This window comes from Dipodomys spectabilis, unplaced genomic scaffold (genome assembly GCF_019054845.1).
Source record: "Dipodomys spectabilis isolate Male_0828 unplaced genomic scaffold, ASM1905484v1 ptg000125l, whole genome shotgun sequence".
NCBI lineage: Eukaryota > Metazoa > Chordata > Mammalia > Rodentia > Heteromyidae > Dipodomys > Dipodomys spectabilis.
The window spans coordinates 13,720,350-13,736,773 of NW_024870802.1; the positions used below are offsets into that span (position 1 = coordinate 13,720,350).

General features: G+C 42.0%; 1 protein-coding gene across 4 annotated transcripts in view; it reads right to left on the minus strand.

Moving 5' to 3' along the window:
• Positions 1-35: 35 nt before the first annotated feature.
• The window catches only part of Abcc2 (ATP binding cassette subfamily C member 2), a 53,713-nt gene continuing 37,324 nt past the window's right edge, over positions 36-16,424 (minus strand). For 3 of the 4 annotated variants that reach the window (XM_042689221.1, XM_042689219.1, XM_042689222.1), the window contains 12 exons: positions 16,071-16,206; positions 15,218-15,437; positions 14,924-15,078; positions 13,015-13,170; positions 8,955-9,154; positions 7,610-7,736; positions 6,676-6,777; positions 5,681-5,824; positions 4,481-4,639; positions 3,505-3,671; positions 1,156-1,350; positions 36-306 (listed from right to left, as the gene is read on the minus strand). In XM_042689221.1, the coding sequence (XP_042545155.1) occupies positions 177-306; positions 1,156-1,350; positions 3,505-3,671; positions 4,481-4,639; positions 5,681-5,824; positions 6,676-6,777; positions 7,610-7,736; positions 8,955-9,154; positions 13,015-13,170; positions 14,924-15,078; positions 15,218-15,437; positions 16,071-16,206 (1,891 nt within the window). In that variant the 3' untranslated portion in view covers positions 36-176. Of the gene's footprint in view, positions 307-1,155; positions 1,351-3,504; positions 3,672-4,480; positions 4,640-5,680; positions 5,825-6,675; positions 6,778-7,609; positions 7,741-8,954; positions 9,155-13,014; positions 13,171-14,923; positions 15,079-15,217; positions 15,438-16,070; positions 16,207-16,424 lie in introns of all 4 variants that reach the window. The other variant, XM_042689220.1, reaches the window with a different exon arrangement.

Sequence of the window (16,424 nt, forward strand, 5' to 3'; positions counted from 1 at the left end):
TTTAAGGTTAGACCAGCCTATATAATACAATGAGACCCATTTCAAAAACAGTATATTTTATACAATTTTGTCTCTATAATACACACACACACACACACACACACACACACACACACACACACACACACACAAGGAATGGTCCTTATAGTCGGTCTCAAATCCCATAGGACTTGCTGCTAGAGTGCTGTGTTGGTAATGTTTTCAATGCCAGCTTCTTTGGCCATTAAATAAAAGGGACCAGGGTTTTCTAATAGCTCTTCAGGGCTGCCATATTGTACAATCTTCCCGTTGTCTAGGACCATTATCCTGAAACAAAGAAATAAAAGTCTTAGAAAATTACATCTCAACTATTGCCATTTATCAGGATAGCCAGGACTAAGCTGTGGTACAAGGCTACAGTAAGTGGAGAAAAAGAATGAGCCACAACTCCATACAGCAGCACAGACAGACTGCACATATCATACTGAGCATACAAGGCAAGCCACAGGAACACACAGTATGTACCCCCTAATATAAGTTTTCTCCCAAAGCTTATTGTTTAAGAGTGATTAGCTTTAACCAGGCACCTATGGCTCATGCCTGTAACCCTAGTTACTCAGGAGGCTGAGATCTGAGGATCTTTGAAGCCAGCCCACACAGGAAAGTCTGTGAGACTCTTATCTCCAATAAACGACAAAAAAAAAAAAAAAAGCCAGAAGTGGAGCTGTGGCCACACACACACACACACACACACACACACACACACACACACACACACACACACACACACGACTAGCTTTAAAAGGGAACCTTCTTTAAACAGATTTCTAAGGTCACTGAACTTTGAGGGCAAGGTACTAGAGCAGGAAGGAAGCAATGGCTGCTGGTCATTTTACAGAGAAGGAGTTCACACTTCTCAAGGTAGTTGGGAAGGTTTAATAAGGTCCACATCTGACAACTGTAGACTAGATCTCCATCTCCTCAGACTCAGTCATTATAATTTCTTATGATACACTCAAGATGGCTCCCTTGATGTATTAGGTTTCATTAGTTGGGATATATAATTTCAGCTAAATTTCTAGACGTTGCTAGGTGTCAGTTCAATCAGTAAAATGGCGGCACGAGTGGTGAAGCATTTCGCAGGCGGGTCTGCTGCAGGCGGCGCAGGTCACTTACTTGTCGCAGTCCATGATGGTGTGGAGCCTGTGTGCGATGGTGATAACGGTGCAGTGGGAGAACTCGTTTCGGATGGTTGTCTGGATGAGGTGATCTGTCTCCAGGTCCACTGCAGCGGTGGCCTCATCCAGGACCAAAATCTTGGATTTCCGAAGCAGAGCCCTGCCCAGGCACAGGAGCTGCCTCTGTCCTATACTGTAGCCAATAGAGGAAGCCATGGATTAACTTCCAAGGATCAAGGAAAAAGCCTGGTACACGGGACAGTTTCATGTGCCAGATCAGACTTGGGAATTCTCCTTCCAAAATGTCCCACTTCACTTCTTACTGTTGTGGGAAACAGTTTTCAAACTTGCCCAATGAGAAGATTAGGGGTGTGTGTGTGTGTGTGTGTGTGTGTGTGTGTGTGTGTGTGTGTGTGTGTGTGTGTGTGTGTGTGTGTGTGTGTGTGTGTGTGTGTGTGTGTGTGTGTGTGTGTGTGTGTGTGTGTGTGTGTGTGTGTGTGTGTGTGTGTGTGTGTGTGTGTGTGTGTGTGTGTGTGTGTGTGTGTGTGCGCGCGCGTACTGAGCATTGTCCCTGAGTTTCTTTTGCTCAAAGCTAGCACTCTGCCATCTGAGCCTCAGCTGTACTTCTGGCTTTTATGGTAGTTAGTTGGAGATAAGATTCTCACGAACTTTCTTGCCCAGGCTGGCTTTGAATCTCAGTCCTCAGATCTCAGCCTCCTGAGTAGCTAGTATTACAGGCATGAGCCACCAGAGCCCAGCAAAGTACAAATGCTTAATAAAAAATATCCCTGGTTTGGGGCTTAACCGTACTGTTAGTACGGGGAAGCTGTCTGGGAACGTGTACTTTTTAATGAGCACATCAGTAATTTTCATCTTTAAACAAGTTTGGAAAAAATTGGTCCAGGAACAGTGCTTTCACTTGGTGACAATGAGGGTAAGAATTTCAAAACGACACAAATGCTACCCAAAGTTACTGCGGTAGTATCTGACCTGACACCATTAATACAGGGTGGCATCACACTGGAATGCCCCAGTGGCATTTCTTTGTGGTCTAAGTAAATACATTCATTATTTTAATGTGCAATTCTAGTCTCAAGGCTAATTATTTGTTCAAGGCCTTCTGCCTCGATTAGAGACAAAGCTATCTAATGAGCATGATGTCTTGGTGTGAGATGCAATGTATGTGGAATTCGAATATGCTTGTAAAATGCAAATAGCTTAATTTGCTAAAAGCCTGTAATGAAGGCCGGACCTCTTACTTACATAAAGAAGCCTTGGGAAATGATGTGAAGGAAATATTCTGGAATTTGCTAATTGTTCTTTCCTGCTGTGGCCATTAGGGATCATATTAAACAGAGGGTGGCTAAACTAAAGTTCTGTAATTTCCTGTAAGAAAATTTCTGCAGGAGATGAGAAGTCACCCAAGATGAACTTCCAGAATTTGTGTAATGCAAGAACGTAGAAACTACAGAACGATTTACTTAGCTTCTACCAAACTCCTGCCTGTTTCTTTTTTTTTAGACTTCACAGTAACAGGCTGGGAAGCCACTTTGGCTTTCAAGCACTCTGTCCATCATTGATCAGAGATATTCAAGTTTTGTTTAGTTATGTTTTCTTTTCTGACATATTTAAGTTTTAATCTTCCAAACCAAGTCAGTGCCACCGAAACAAAACAAATTAAAATCTGCTGATTAGCAGCAGGCTTTGTCTAAGGGCTCAGCTTCATTATGAGAAGGGAAAAAATATTATAGAGAAAATGTCAGGCACACATCAGAATGGGCAAGTGAATGTATGGTGAAGGCCAGAAGTGAAATGTCAACATACATGAAAATACGTTGAAAAGGCAAGATTTGTGTAATCTGAGTCTTTGTATTAATTTGTTTCACCAGTATCTATGGACTTTGCAGACACCACATCTCTATCATCTGCATGCCCTGTAGATCAGTCGTTCCCAAACTGGAGTTCCCTTTGCAGCCCATCAGGATCCGCATGCCCAGTCTGTGCCTTAGACCTAGACCAGGTATCAGGACTTTAGCTGTGCACAGCCAAGTTGAGAATCTCAGCTTTGTACGATTCTCTATAATACTGGTATTTGCAAGCTCACATTGTGTCATGCCACATGATACAATGTCACATCTAATTACAAAGGTTTTCAAGAGCTCCTCCTATGTACTTTCATAGCTACTTTATCATATGATCTTTACAAGGATTCATCTTATACATTAGGAATTAGATATGCAGAGTGAAAATTCCATAGTGCCAGGTATCACCTCACACAGGAACAGAAGGATGTGCCTTATATCCTCTCCTTGCCTGTGGGGGAAGCTGGCTGTAAGACATTACCTACCTCAGGTTGTCACCTGCCTCTGCCACTTCATGGGACAACCCAAGAGTCAGTCCAGCTACAAAGGATTTGAGATGAGCCAACTCCAGAGCCTTCCAAATCTCTTCATCTGAATAGGTGTTGAAAGGGTCTAGATTCATCCTCAGACTTCCAGAGAAAAGGATGGGGTCCTGCAAGTCGAGGGATAAGGGATCTCAGTTGATGGCAGCAGGGGACCCGGTGGCTCTTTGTAGCCAGGAGAAATTGGGTAGGTCTGGCCTGAGACAGACTTTCTGGGCAGGATGCTGGTCCCAGGTGAATTTATGCAAGTCCCCTGAAGGCCTGGAGTGGCTCTCAGTTAGAAGATCCCTTCCTCCAAACGAGATGGAAGGATCAGAGGAGGGTAGAAGAAGGCATAATGCAGTCACCTGAGAAAAATTGATTATGCTTCGGCCATTGAAAAGAGTGTATCAAACTAAGCAAACACTAGACAAACCAAAATTACCCCGAGAGAAACTTAACTACAGTGATGGTTCTAATGAAGAGCCACACACTGACAACATGGAGAGGCCTACTGAGCAAACCTTATTTGGTACTGGAGAAAAGAGTCCACAAGGAAGTCATTCTTGCTGATACACTAAATGTATCGCTTGCTGGCAAAACCCTGCAGCAAATTCCCTGCTCTATCTTTTAATCATATCAAATGGGGAGTATAAAGCTTAATAGCTTCAAGCTTCAGCAGCAAAACTGCTAATGCTGATTGCCAAGGTCTTGTAAACTACAGTGGGCTAAATAATCATCTGCTGTTTGACTTCTGTTGTGTTGCTGCCACCTACTGGTCAGATACTAGTAGTCACAAATGTATGTTACAAGGCAAAACAGGGTGGGTGGTCTTTAGTATCCTAGATTGCAGACACTATAGTCCTAAGTGAATAATATCAATGTTTTTCATGCAGAACAATCTGCTCCACTGTGTGTCCAAGTAAGTTCCAGAGTTTACCTGGGGGATGATGGTCAGCTTCCCTCGAAGGTCATGGAGCCCGATGGAAGCAATATCGATGCCATCAATGGTGATCTGGCCCCCTGCAGGCTCTAAGATTCTGAAGAGGCAGTTTGTAAGAGATGACTTCCCAGCTCCAGTCCTGCCCACCACTCCAATCTGTGAAGAGAGTGCCTTTGCTTGTTAGTTCAACATGTATTTCCTGGGGTAGGGGGTGGGGAGAGGGAGGGATGTTTAGTCTGGACATCCACAATCACAAATGGTAGAAGGCAGCAACTGGTTACTACCTCTCTAAGCCATTAAATGACTTTTGGTTTTGGTGGGAGAAAAAGGTCCAGATGTCAGAAGAAAATGACTCTCCCATGCCAATCTCCTATATCGCTACTTGCTAACAACTAAGGCAGTGACCGTTAGAAACAGAGACATGCTCCCAGTAACTACTGCTGTATATCTATAATTGAAAATTATAAGCTCTTAAGAAAATCTTTTCTAAAAGTGAGAAGAAGAGGAGGATAGGTTTGCTATCAGCTGAGAATCAGACATTGATTTGGACTTCAGCATTGTCTCCCAGATTTTTTCCCCCAACATTAGACTCTAAATGCTTAGAGAACAAGAGCACCCTAGGAGGGAGTCCAGTTGAAAAGAGCAGGAGGAAAAGTAGTTTTTTCTTTTTTTCTTTCTTTCTTTTTTTTTTTTGTCGGTCATGGGCCTTGAACTCTGAGCCTGAGCGTTGTCCCTCAGCTCTTCAGCTCAAGGCTAGCGCTCTACCACTTAAGCTACAGAGCCACTTCCGGTTTTCTAGTGGTTTATTGGAGATATGAGTTTCACGGACTTTCCTGCCCCGGCTGGCTTTGAACTGCGATCCTCAGATCTCAGCCTCCTGAGTAGCTAGGATTACAGGCGTGAACCACCGGCGCCAGGCTGTCCACAGCAGTTCTTTCCCTAGGTCCTACACATGCTGCTGTGCCCTCACAGGAAATGGAGCCCTGGTGGACAGGCTGGGGGGACAGGATTCACTTGCTGATATCCTGCCCTCTGGTGGTGGTGCTGTATCCTTACATTTCTCCAGAGCCAAGAAAGTGATTAGTCTCTGTCTCCCTCCACCCAAATGATGAAAGCCTAGAGTCCAGCTATTCATTCTGTCTCCAGTTGTCCTCTGATCACAAGCCCTAACAGACCACCAATTTTCACCCCACCTACCTTCTCTGTGCTCTTGATGGCACAAGTGATCCCTTTCAGTACCAGATCCAGCTCAGGCCGGTACCGAACTTGGTAGTTATTAAACTGGATTTCACCTTTGCTGGGCCAGTCTGGTGGAGGCCTCCTATCAGTCACCCAGGGTGCCTGGCAAGGGGACAGGGTGAAAAGTGCTTTACATAATAGCAACTGAGCCGAACAGCCATCAAGGGATCCATTCCACAAAACAGGAGACAGTTAGCAGCATTACAGCTACTTGAACTGCCTTATTCAAGAAATCCTATCTTATCAGGTTGCTGTGTGGATCTCCAGAAGGAAACTATGAATAATTTATTTATTTATTTGTTTGTTTGTTTGTTTTGGTCCAGTCGTGGGGCCTAAACTCTGGGCCTGGGCGCTGTCCCTCAGCTCTTCAGCTCAAGGCTAGCGCTCTACCACTTGAGCCACAGTGCCACTTCTGTTTTTTTCTTTTTTGCTTATGTGGTGCTGAGGAATTGAACCCAGGGCCTCATGCATGCAAGGCAAGCGCTCTACCACTGAGCCACCTTCCCAGCCCTGAATAATTTATTTAAATAAATATTTAACTTCTTAAATGCCAGGATTGACTTGCCCCAAACCATTTCTTATTCTGAGTTGAAGAAATTAGGTCCTTTAAATTAGAGCAAAGGAAACTTTAAAAAGAACACTAGGAAGCTGGACACCTATAATCCTAGCTACTCAGAAGGCTGAGATCTGAAGATTGAAATTCAAAACCAAACAGGACAGGACTGTCCATAAGATTCTATCTCCACTAAAAACTACCTAAATGCCAGAAATAGAGCTGTGGTTCAAGTGGTAGAGCATTAGCTTTGAGCAAAAAGAGCTCAAGAACAGTGCCCGGGCACTGAGTTCAAGCTCCAGGATGGCAAAAAAAAAAACATTATGACCCACATGAGTTATGGAGAAATGATGAAGATGCCCTCTCAAATGAGGTCCTTATTCCTGCATTTCCTCCTTACCTCATTTTCCACATTAATGTACTCAGTTATTCGTTCAACAGACACGATGTTGGTCTCTATTTCAGATGTCATCCTCACGAGCCAGTTGAGGGTTTGTGTGATCTACAGAAACACCACAAAATTAAAAGTCATCTCTGATTCAGAAACCAAGTTGATTAGTCCCACCACCAGGTCACAGTACTTTTATATTCAGCACTGGAGGTTCCACAAGAGAGAAAGGAAAAGTATAAGAAAGATAATCTTTATTTCCTTAGATTAGGGAAAATAAGAGCAGTGCATTGAATGGCTGGAGAACAATGAAATGCTCAGCTATCTGGTGGTCACATGAAGGTCAATGTGAAGGTTAAATAGTTTAGGCTTGGAAAGGCTGGATTTAGGTGGAATGGGATAGGAGTATCTGTCTCTAAGCCCAGTGTGTTTTTGTGGAGGGAGTTAAGAATGACATCCTACAAACAAGAAAGAGAATGAGAAGACATAGAACAGAAAAGAACCTTTCAAAATGATCTGTGATCTCATGCAAAAAGGCAAAGAGGATCATGATTGGAAGCCAAGAGACTCCAATTAACTACCAAAAAGCCAGAAATAGAGGTGTGGCTCAAGAGGTAAAGCATCAGCCTTGACAGAAAAGCTGAGACAGCACTCAGGCACACATGCACACATGCACACACAGACACACACGCACACACAGACACACACAAGAAATTTAAGAAGAAACATGAAATTACGTTCTTCAGGCTTAAAGGAAACATATTTAAATCTTTTTTCTCCAGATTACACTGTTGCCTACTTAAACAGGGTAGGTGAAAGATGGAATTGGAGTTTGAACCTCCCTCTGGATCTAGAAAGGAATCAAAAGCATGGTCTTATAGTACATTCTACCCCCAGATTAAGAATAAGGATATTCATCTAGCTGAACTCCCAAACTCAGACTTACATTGAGGGCATTGGACAGAACAAACCCCACAGTGTCTCCACTTAGGGTACTTTTATAAATAACCAGCAGCAAGCCTGAACAGAAGACGATCATGTTCCCAACAAACTCCAGGCGAATTGCAAGCCACCTGTAGGGTGAGAGGACCAGAGAAAGAAGCAGCACTGATCTTTACCTCTTCACTGTAACCAAGAATCTTGGAGCTCATAACAGTTTACAGGAGTTGGAGTTGGAGTGGTTGTACTCCTAGGGGATTGCCTCAATTTTATTTAGGAACATGAAAGTATGTTCCTAAAGGTTTATTAAATTATTATTATTATTATTATGGTCATTTGTGGGGCTTGAACTTAGGGCCCAGGCACTGTCCCTGAGCTTTTTTTTTACTCAAAGCTAGAGCTCTATCATTTAGAGTCACAGCTCTACTTCTGGTTTTCTGGTGGTTAACTGGAGATAACAGTCTTACAGACTTTCCTTCCTAGGCTGTCTTTAAACTGTGATGCTCAGATCTCAGCCTCCTGAGTAGCTAGAATTATAGTCTTGTGCCGCCAGTACCCAGCTTAAATTCTTTTTTTTTTTTTTAAAGAAAATATATTACATTTTGAAGGCATATATACTAATCTTAGGGAATGATAACATTTATTATTTGCCAAAGTTGTCAAACTAAAAGAATCATCGAGGGCAAAAGCATGTTACAAATTAATGTAAAAAAATCCCTTTTCCTTCTTATAAAACATCATATATCTTTGTAATCAAATCTATAGCCTCTCAAGGTTCCAAATAATACTGAAAATCATTAGTCTGCCCATAATACCTTAAGACATTCTGGAAGCTACTCAACAATTTTCCCTTCCTAAAATGACCTTTCTCCTTCAAGGACATATCACTGCTTGCCAGGGTCTAATGATTCTCACCCTACTCAGAGACTCAGCTCATAGAATATGAGCTTTCTATTTTGGTTTTCAGTGGTTTTTACCCATTTCCAATGTTTTGGATTTTTTTTGCTGGTTAGAGATTAGAGTCTCTCAGATTTGTTTGCCCAGGGTGACTTTCAAACACTATCCTCAGATCTCAGCCTCCTGAGTAGGATTATAGATGTGAGCCATTGGTACTTCTGGCTTACCTTTGTTTTTAGACAAAGAAACTGAGCGTTTTTCTTACAAAAGTCAAGGCAGAACTGGCTGAGAGCTAGTCTTTTATTTCAAGCCTCATGCTTTCTTCTCTCTACTTACATAGCATGACAAATGTCTGTGGGCCAAATTAGTTTTACATACCTGACCTCCAGTGGCTGGTGTCAAGCATGCAGAACCCCGAAGCTTGTATTTGAGTAAACACTCAGCCTGAGCCTTACCTGTTGGAGGTGATCCAAGAAAAGACACATTTCTGGTTGGTGTCAATCCCCATCTCACTGCGTGCTAGAAATCGCGGCTGGTGCTCAAAAGCACGGATAACAGGCAAACCCGATACTGTCTCACTGAAGTGAGAGTAGATCGGGGACCTGGTGACAGAGTCCAAACGTCTCAACTGGCGGGAAGTAGACACGTAAAACACCTGATCACACAAAGCAAACATCAGTCAGTCACACATTATCATGTTGGATATGCTGTACTTTTTCTTTCTGCTCATGATCCAACATCTTTCACTTGATGGCCTTAAGCCCACATTTGAACCACATGAAAGCCTGCAATGTTATCCCTGGCAGGAAGAAAGATGAGAGGCCCAAAGAAGGCAATGCTGGCAAGATTGTGGTTAGTAGGAAACAGAGGAAGATGAAAGAGAAGGGATTTGGAGAATTCAGTTTCCCAAACATAGGAAAGTATTGCCAACAAAGTCCATATTCTTCTCCCAAATCCATAACTGATGTTCAAATGATAGTTTCTATATTAGTTAGAAAAGTGGTCTTCAAAGGGATTTTATAAAAGATGTTGGGATTTAAGATGTGTGTTAAGTGAGGATGAGCAGCAATGACCAGAAGTAATCAAAGAAAGGAATACTGAGGTTTGATTAAGAAATGGAAGAACATGGTATAACCCCTGTTGTCACTGTATTTGATTCCGGTGTCCTGTATCTTGTATATAGATTTTTCTAATTCAGGAAGGGGAAGGGAAATAACAAAATGCTGAAATAAGGATACAGTTTGACCTATTGTAACAATGAGATGTACAAGACACTATGTTGAAAACGCACTTTACAACTTGGTGGGGGGAAGGAGGAGTTGGGGAGGTGGGGAGAGAAGGGATTATAGGGGAAAAACAAAGGAGGTGGTAACAATGCTCAATAGGAAATGTACTCATTACCTTACTCACGTAACTGTAATCCCTCTGTATAGTACCTTTACAATAAAAAATTAAAACAAGACATGGAAGAACACAGTGATCAAAGCTCTGCTTAGATGGGCTATGACAGTAAAGATAGTCTTAGAGCTGTGGAGAATGTTGTGTGTAAGATAATAGAATGATCCATTCATCTACTGAGGGGCATCTGGGGTGGTTCCATATCTTAGCTATGATAAATAATGCAGCAATAAACATAGTTGTGCTGGTAGCTTTAGTATAGTCTTGTTTGTGATCATTTGGGTAAATGCCCAAAAGTGGGATTGCTGGGTCATAGGGGAACTCTATGTGGAGTCTTTTGCGGAACCTTCATACTGCTTTCCAAAGTGGTTGAACAAGTTTACACTCCCACCAACAATGCAGTAGGGTTCCCTTCTGTCCACATCCCCTCCAGTATCTGTTGTTATTAGAGTTCTTGATTATAGCCATTCTAACTGGAGTAAGGTGGAATCTCAATGTTGTTTTGATTTGTATTTCTTTTATGGTAGAGAGGTTGAGCATTTCTTCATGTGTCTATTGGCCATTCTTATTTCCTTTTCAGAGAAGTTTCTCTTTAAGTCTTTAGCCCACTTATTGTGGTATATATATACAATGGAATTCTATGTCTCCATCAGAAAGAATGACATTGCCCCATTTGTTAGGAAATGGAAAAACTTGGAAAAAATTATATTAAGTGAAATAAGCCAGGCCCGAAGAAACATAAGGTTTTCCTTATTTGCAATAACTAGTATATGTCTGGGACAAGTAGAAAAGGTCAAAAGCTATGTACATACAACCAGGTAAGATGAAGTTAAGCACATGAACCCCAAGATAGGGACACAAGTGGTTTTTCTTTCTTGTTATTGTTTTTAACATATTTCTAAGGTAACATGTGATTTTTTTTGTTGCTTTGTATGTTCCTCCCCAAGGTATAACTCCTGTTTTCACTGTATTTGATGTCAGTATAATTTGGGGATGGGAGGGAGAAAAAACAAATAGGGATACATGTTGATCCATTGTAACAATGAGATGTACAAGACACTATGTTGAAAAACGAACTTTACAATTTAAGTGGGAGGAGAGGGGGAGGAGAGGGAGTGTAGTTGTGGAGGTGGGAGAGAAGGGATGGTAGGGGAAAAACAAAGGAGGAGGTAACAAATCTTGATAACAAATGTACTCATTACCTTGCTCATGTAACTGTAACCCCTCTGCACAGTATTTTCACAATAAAAAACTTATTAAAAGGAAGTAGCACTGTGGCTCAAGTGGTAGGGTGCTTGCCTTAAGCTGAAGAGCTCAGGGACAACACCCAGGCTCAGAGTTCAAGCCCCACAACCAACAAAACAAAACAAAAAAACTTATTTAAAAAAAGATAATAGAATGCAGGTAGAATCTTTGGAGGCAAAGTATGATGGAATGGATTAACGATACTACTACATTTCGTGAGGGATTGTTGAGGATCTGGGCATTTGAGAGTTAGAATGCAGTGTTATATCTGGAAGTTTTCTCAAATAATCCTGTATCGTTTGTTGGTTTGTCACAAAGTCAAAAGGCTGTTAGAGATCTGAGTGTGTATAGAGAGAACTCTATAAAGTAGGCACAAAAGGAACCATCTTGACATAGAATTACAATGCCACACTTTAGGAGCTTCAGAACTATTTTCCCTAGATGAACAGTTTATCACTAAGGCAATTGGTAGGACAGAAGTTCATTCCTCAGCTTCCTCTTTCTTACAAAAAAAATTTTTTTTGGTCAGTCGTGGGGCTTGAACTCTGGGCCTGGGGCTTGAACTCTTGTGCTCTTTAGCTCAAGGTGAGTGCTCTACCACTTGAACCACAGCATCACTTCCATTTTCCTGGTGGTTTACTGGTGATGAGTCTCCAGACTTTCCTGCCTGGACTGGCATTGAACTGCAATTCTCAGATCTCAGGCTCCTGAGTAGCTAGGATTACAGGCGTGAGCTACTGGTGCCCGGCTTCTCACCAATTTTTATTATGGTCCTGGTGGTGCCTCTATTTTGTCCAGTTTTTCTATAAAGCTTGGCTCTCACAGTGTTTCCTCAAAGGATATGTTGAACTCAAACCTAAGTCATTCACAGATATCCCAGTGAAATTAGAGTTGTTCCAAAGGCTCCTACTGCAATTGGGTATGTCTATTTGAAACCAAAAAAGTAAGCAGGCTGGAACATTTTTAGAAATGTTCTAATTGTTGTGGGGATCATTAGAGAGCCTGAAGATTTGTCCAGAGCCAATCTCAAAGTAGGTTTTAAAAAAATCAAAGCCAGAGCCAGGTGCCAGTAGCTCAAGCCTGTAATCCTAGCTACTCAGGAGGCTGAGATCTGAGGATCGCGGTCCAAAGCCAGCCCGGGCAGGAAAGTCCTGAAACTCTTATCTCCAATTAACCACTAGAAAACCGGAAGTGGTGCTGTAGCTCAAGTGGTAGAGTGTTTGCCTTGAGCTGAAGAGCTGAGGGACAGCGCTCAGGCCGAGTTCAAGCCCCACGACTGACAAAAAAAAAAAGAAAAAAATCAAAGCCGGGTGCTGGTAGCTCACACCTGTAATTCTAGCTGAGATCTGAGGATTGCAGTTCCAAGCCAGAGTAGGCAGGAAAGTCCACGAGACTCTGATCTCCAATACACTACTCAGAAAAAGCTGGAAGTGACACTGGCTCCAATGGTAGAGTGCTAGCTTTGAACCCAAAGAGGCTTGAATACCTAGGCCCTGAGTTGAAGCCACAGGACTAGGGGAAAAATAAATAAGTAAAACAAGGGTATTGCCCATGCCAGGCAAGTACCCTATATCCCCTGAGCTATATCCTCAGTCCTCAAAGTAGTCTTGAATCCAGACATTAATCTGAACCACCCAAGCTTCTGGTATACAGGTAGTTAGGATGAGATGTGCTGTCAACCATATACAAACAGATGTTGTCTGTTTAGCTTCAGATGATAGCCTGTAGGCTTATGGATAGATCAACATATAACTAAATGGCAAAGATGTTCAAAGGAGAGACTATCAATAAACAAAAGAGAAGAATTCTCTGGAAAGATCCTGAGCTTTTACAGGCAGAGATAGAGGAAGATAAGGCCACTCCCAAACCTACTTGAACAGCCACATAAATAATGCCAAGAGGAATGATGATGATGGCGAAGACAGGGGTGGCCATGCAAATCATGACCAGGGTGCTGATTATCCCCAAGAAGCATAAAATCCAGCTGCGCATTGTCTGAGGGAGCATATCATCCATAGTGGAAATATCCTAAAAAACAAGGAAAATAATGAGCTCCCAAGACATTTTAGATCTTTCTAATTCTTTTTTTTTTTGGTCAGTCATGGGGCTTGAAATCTGGGCCTGGGTGCTGTTCCTGAGCTCTTCAGCTCAAGGCTTGTGTTCTACCACTTGAGTCATAACACCACTTCTGCTTTTCTGGTGGTTTATTGGAGAGAAGAGTCTCATGGACTTTCCTGCCCGGGCTGGCTTTGAACTGTGATCCTCATATCTCAGCCACTGGAGTAGCTAGGATTACAGGCATGAGTCACAGGCATGAGCCACTGGCACCCGGCTAGATCTTTCTAATTGTAACTAGACATTCTCTCAATTCTTTGTGTTTGCATTGTGTCTTTTCAAATAGTTATCTACAATAGACTATACTGTTCTCCCTCAATAATTAATCTCATTTCTGTCTTTTCCTCATGGTCCACAATCCCTCCAAAAAGACATGGTAGTCATGGTAGTAGTCATCCTTTCAACCTTTTCCCAGTATACTTGGTAAAGGCTGTCACTCTTCTCATTCATCAACTCGTTTACACCATTATAGTTATTGCAAACTACTAAGGGACTTACAGGTTAAATCCTTCTCTCCTAACCAAACCAATGCAGTTAATACAAGTCCTAATTAAATATCTAGAACAAAGCCTGACACATTAAAAACAAAATACTACACCACTTGTTTGGAAGCTCCAGTCAACAAGCCTTGTCACTCACTCCTGACTGAAGAACACTTCCTTCCTTTTGCCAAGCATTGAGCTTCAGGGGAAAGGAAATGGAGAGACAGGCCTTACTGCTGTATTGCCTTCATGTCACATGGAATACATGAACAAATAAGAAAAGGAACTGGATGAATAGATCATTTGGAATATACTCAGGAAGCCTGGCTTATTTTTTGGGTTGTGCTTGCCTGGATTTCTCAGGGGATTACATAATAATGACGTAATATATGTGAGTATGAAGGTGACTGCAAACTTTCTTTGAGGGTTTCCAAACTTGGCTCAGAGTTCTGAACCAGAAATGGCTTCTGAGTCTAATCAACATTTCCCTCAAGTCATATCAGAGCACAAATAGGTAACTATGTCCAAGGCTGGCATAAAAATAAAATCCTTGCTGATTATCAGTTCTATGCAGATTACTCTTGCTCCCTACATATCACAAACCCTCTACCTTTCTCTCCTCCATTGTTTCTCCTCTTAAGCACTCAGCTATTGTGATGGAGATTGAAACAAACCTTTTTGGCCTACCTCCTGCTCCCAATACCTCTTGACACATCCCTGGACTTACTTCTACCTCTCACCTTTCCTGACTTTTCCCATCCTCATTCAAGTAGAGCTAGCACTTCTTTCTCTGTCATTTCTTTGCATTCCCAGAGTACCTACTGCTACTGGGCATACTTAGCATAGTCTATCTACTCCTTCATTTCTTTCTTTCTTTCTTTCTTTCTTTCTTTCTTTCTTTCTTTCTTTCTTTCTTTCTTTCTTTCTTTCTTTCTTCCTTCCTTCCTTCTTTCTTTCTTTCTCCTTCATTTCTTTGGCTATTGAAAAGCCAGAGCTCTTCACCCATGTATCCCTAAGTTCTTTGGAACCTATAGGATGTACTTAGGAAACATTTACATGCTGAGTAGAAAAAAGGATTTAAGTCACATAGAGTTTCCTAAGGGACATGAAAATTAGTTCCCATTAGAAATAAAAAAGATCCTCAGCACACAAACAGGTTACTATGTAATCCTTGAGATACTTACACCAGCAAACCTGTTTACAATCCGGCCTGTGGGTGTTGTGTCAAAAAAACTCATGGGTGCTCGGAGGATATTGTTTAACAGATGTTTATGCAAAGTTTTTGATGCATGGGTGCAACTGTACACAGTCAGGATACTTGCGCCAAGCACACAGAGACCTAGAAATAGAGGGAGTGTTGTCAGCTCCACTCACAGAAGAGTTGCACGCAGGGCATAGTGGCAAATGCTTTCCTGAGTATAACAGGACAAGGCACCAGGAGATTCCAGAAGAGATGGTTGTTGTAGCATCAGGCATACCTTGTGCTATTCCCAGAGCAGCATAGATGCCAATTCTCAGGTCCCTCTGAGAGGCTGGATAGGTGGTGCTATTGAAGGTTTGAGAGTCACTGGTCCATGCACTGAGCCACAGGTTGGAGCCAATAAAAGCCACAGAATTCATCGTGTAGATAAGGATGATGAAGACAATGGAACACAACCCTATTGCTTGCAGATATTTCACATAGATGGAGAACTTCACCTGCAAAACCCCCATCAGTGTGAGTAGAACACCCTAATGGCTTTTAAAGAGAAATTACCTAGAAAATCAATCACCAGGAGTAGAGATAGGAAGTTAACAAAATTTGGTAGTCTGTGGTCATTACTTTTGCCTTGAGCTAGGGTAACAGACAATAGTGATTACAGTGCAGAACAAATAGCCATCTGGTTATTAATAAGTATTTAGAGCTACTTGAGAAGAAAAGATACAAGGACTAGGAGAAAGATAAGGTTTTTCGGAAGCCCTTGGAATATATGGCATTAAATTTCATTGATTTATACTGTGTGCCCAAGGTGTGACATATTAGTGTTTCCTATCTCCTAGAACTGCACCTCAAAGCAGTTTTGTTGTCTATATGTCAGAATAGAGTCAAGCACTCCTGACAGGTAGTGTGAGGGAACTGACAGGAAGCAGGTTATTCTTTACAGAAAGATAGACTGCAGAGAAAGCTTCAGACTCCGTTGTAATTTTAGTAATGATTTTGAAGATTTGTAAAGATCTTTGCAACATATCACTCCTATAGAGCTATATTGCAATTTCAACTAAAATTTAAAATTTCAGACTTCAAGTTTCATATTACCCCAGAGCGCGCGCGCGTGTGTGTGTGGTGCTCACCTTTCCAGTTTCCATGAACTCTTTTTGAATTAGTTTCTGTCCTTTCACTAGTTCTTCCCTCTCCTTCAGGCCATTCGCCTTCCGTGTTTTCAAGGAGTCTTTTAGGGACTTCCGGTGCTTGCTACTGGACCTAATGCTGAAAGGCAGACAGAGGAAAGCTCTCTGAGCACAGATATTTCCCAAGTCGCTTCTTGCAGGTAGATGTTACAGTCACCCTGTGGGCACCAAAGTATATTACAGAGCGTTTGGCCATAGGAAGATGACACAAACCTAACCCTTCCCCCACTCCTAAATGGATATAGAAGAAGAGCTAGAAGAATCCATGGGGGTCTTTTCCCTCTTGGAGAGTCCATA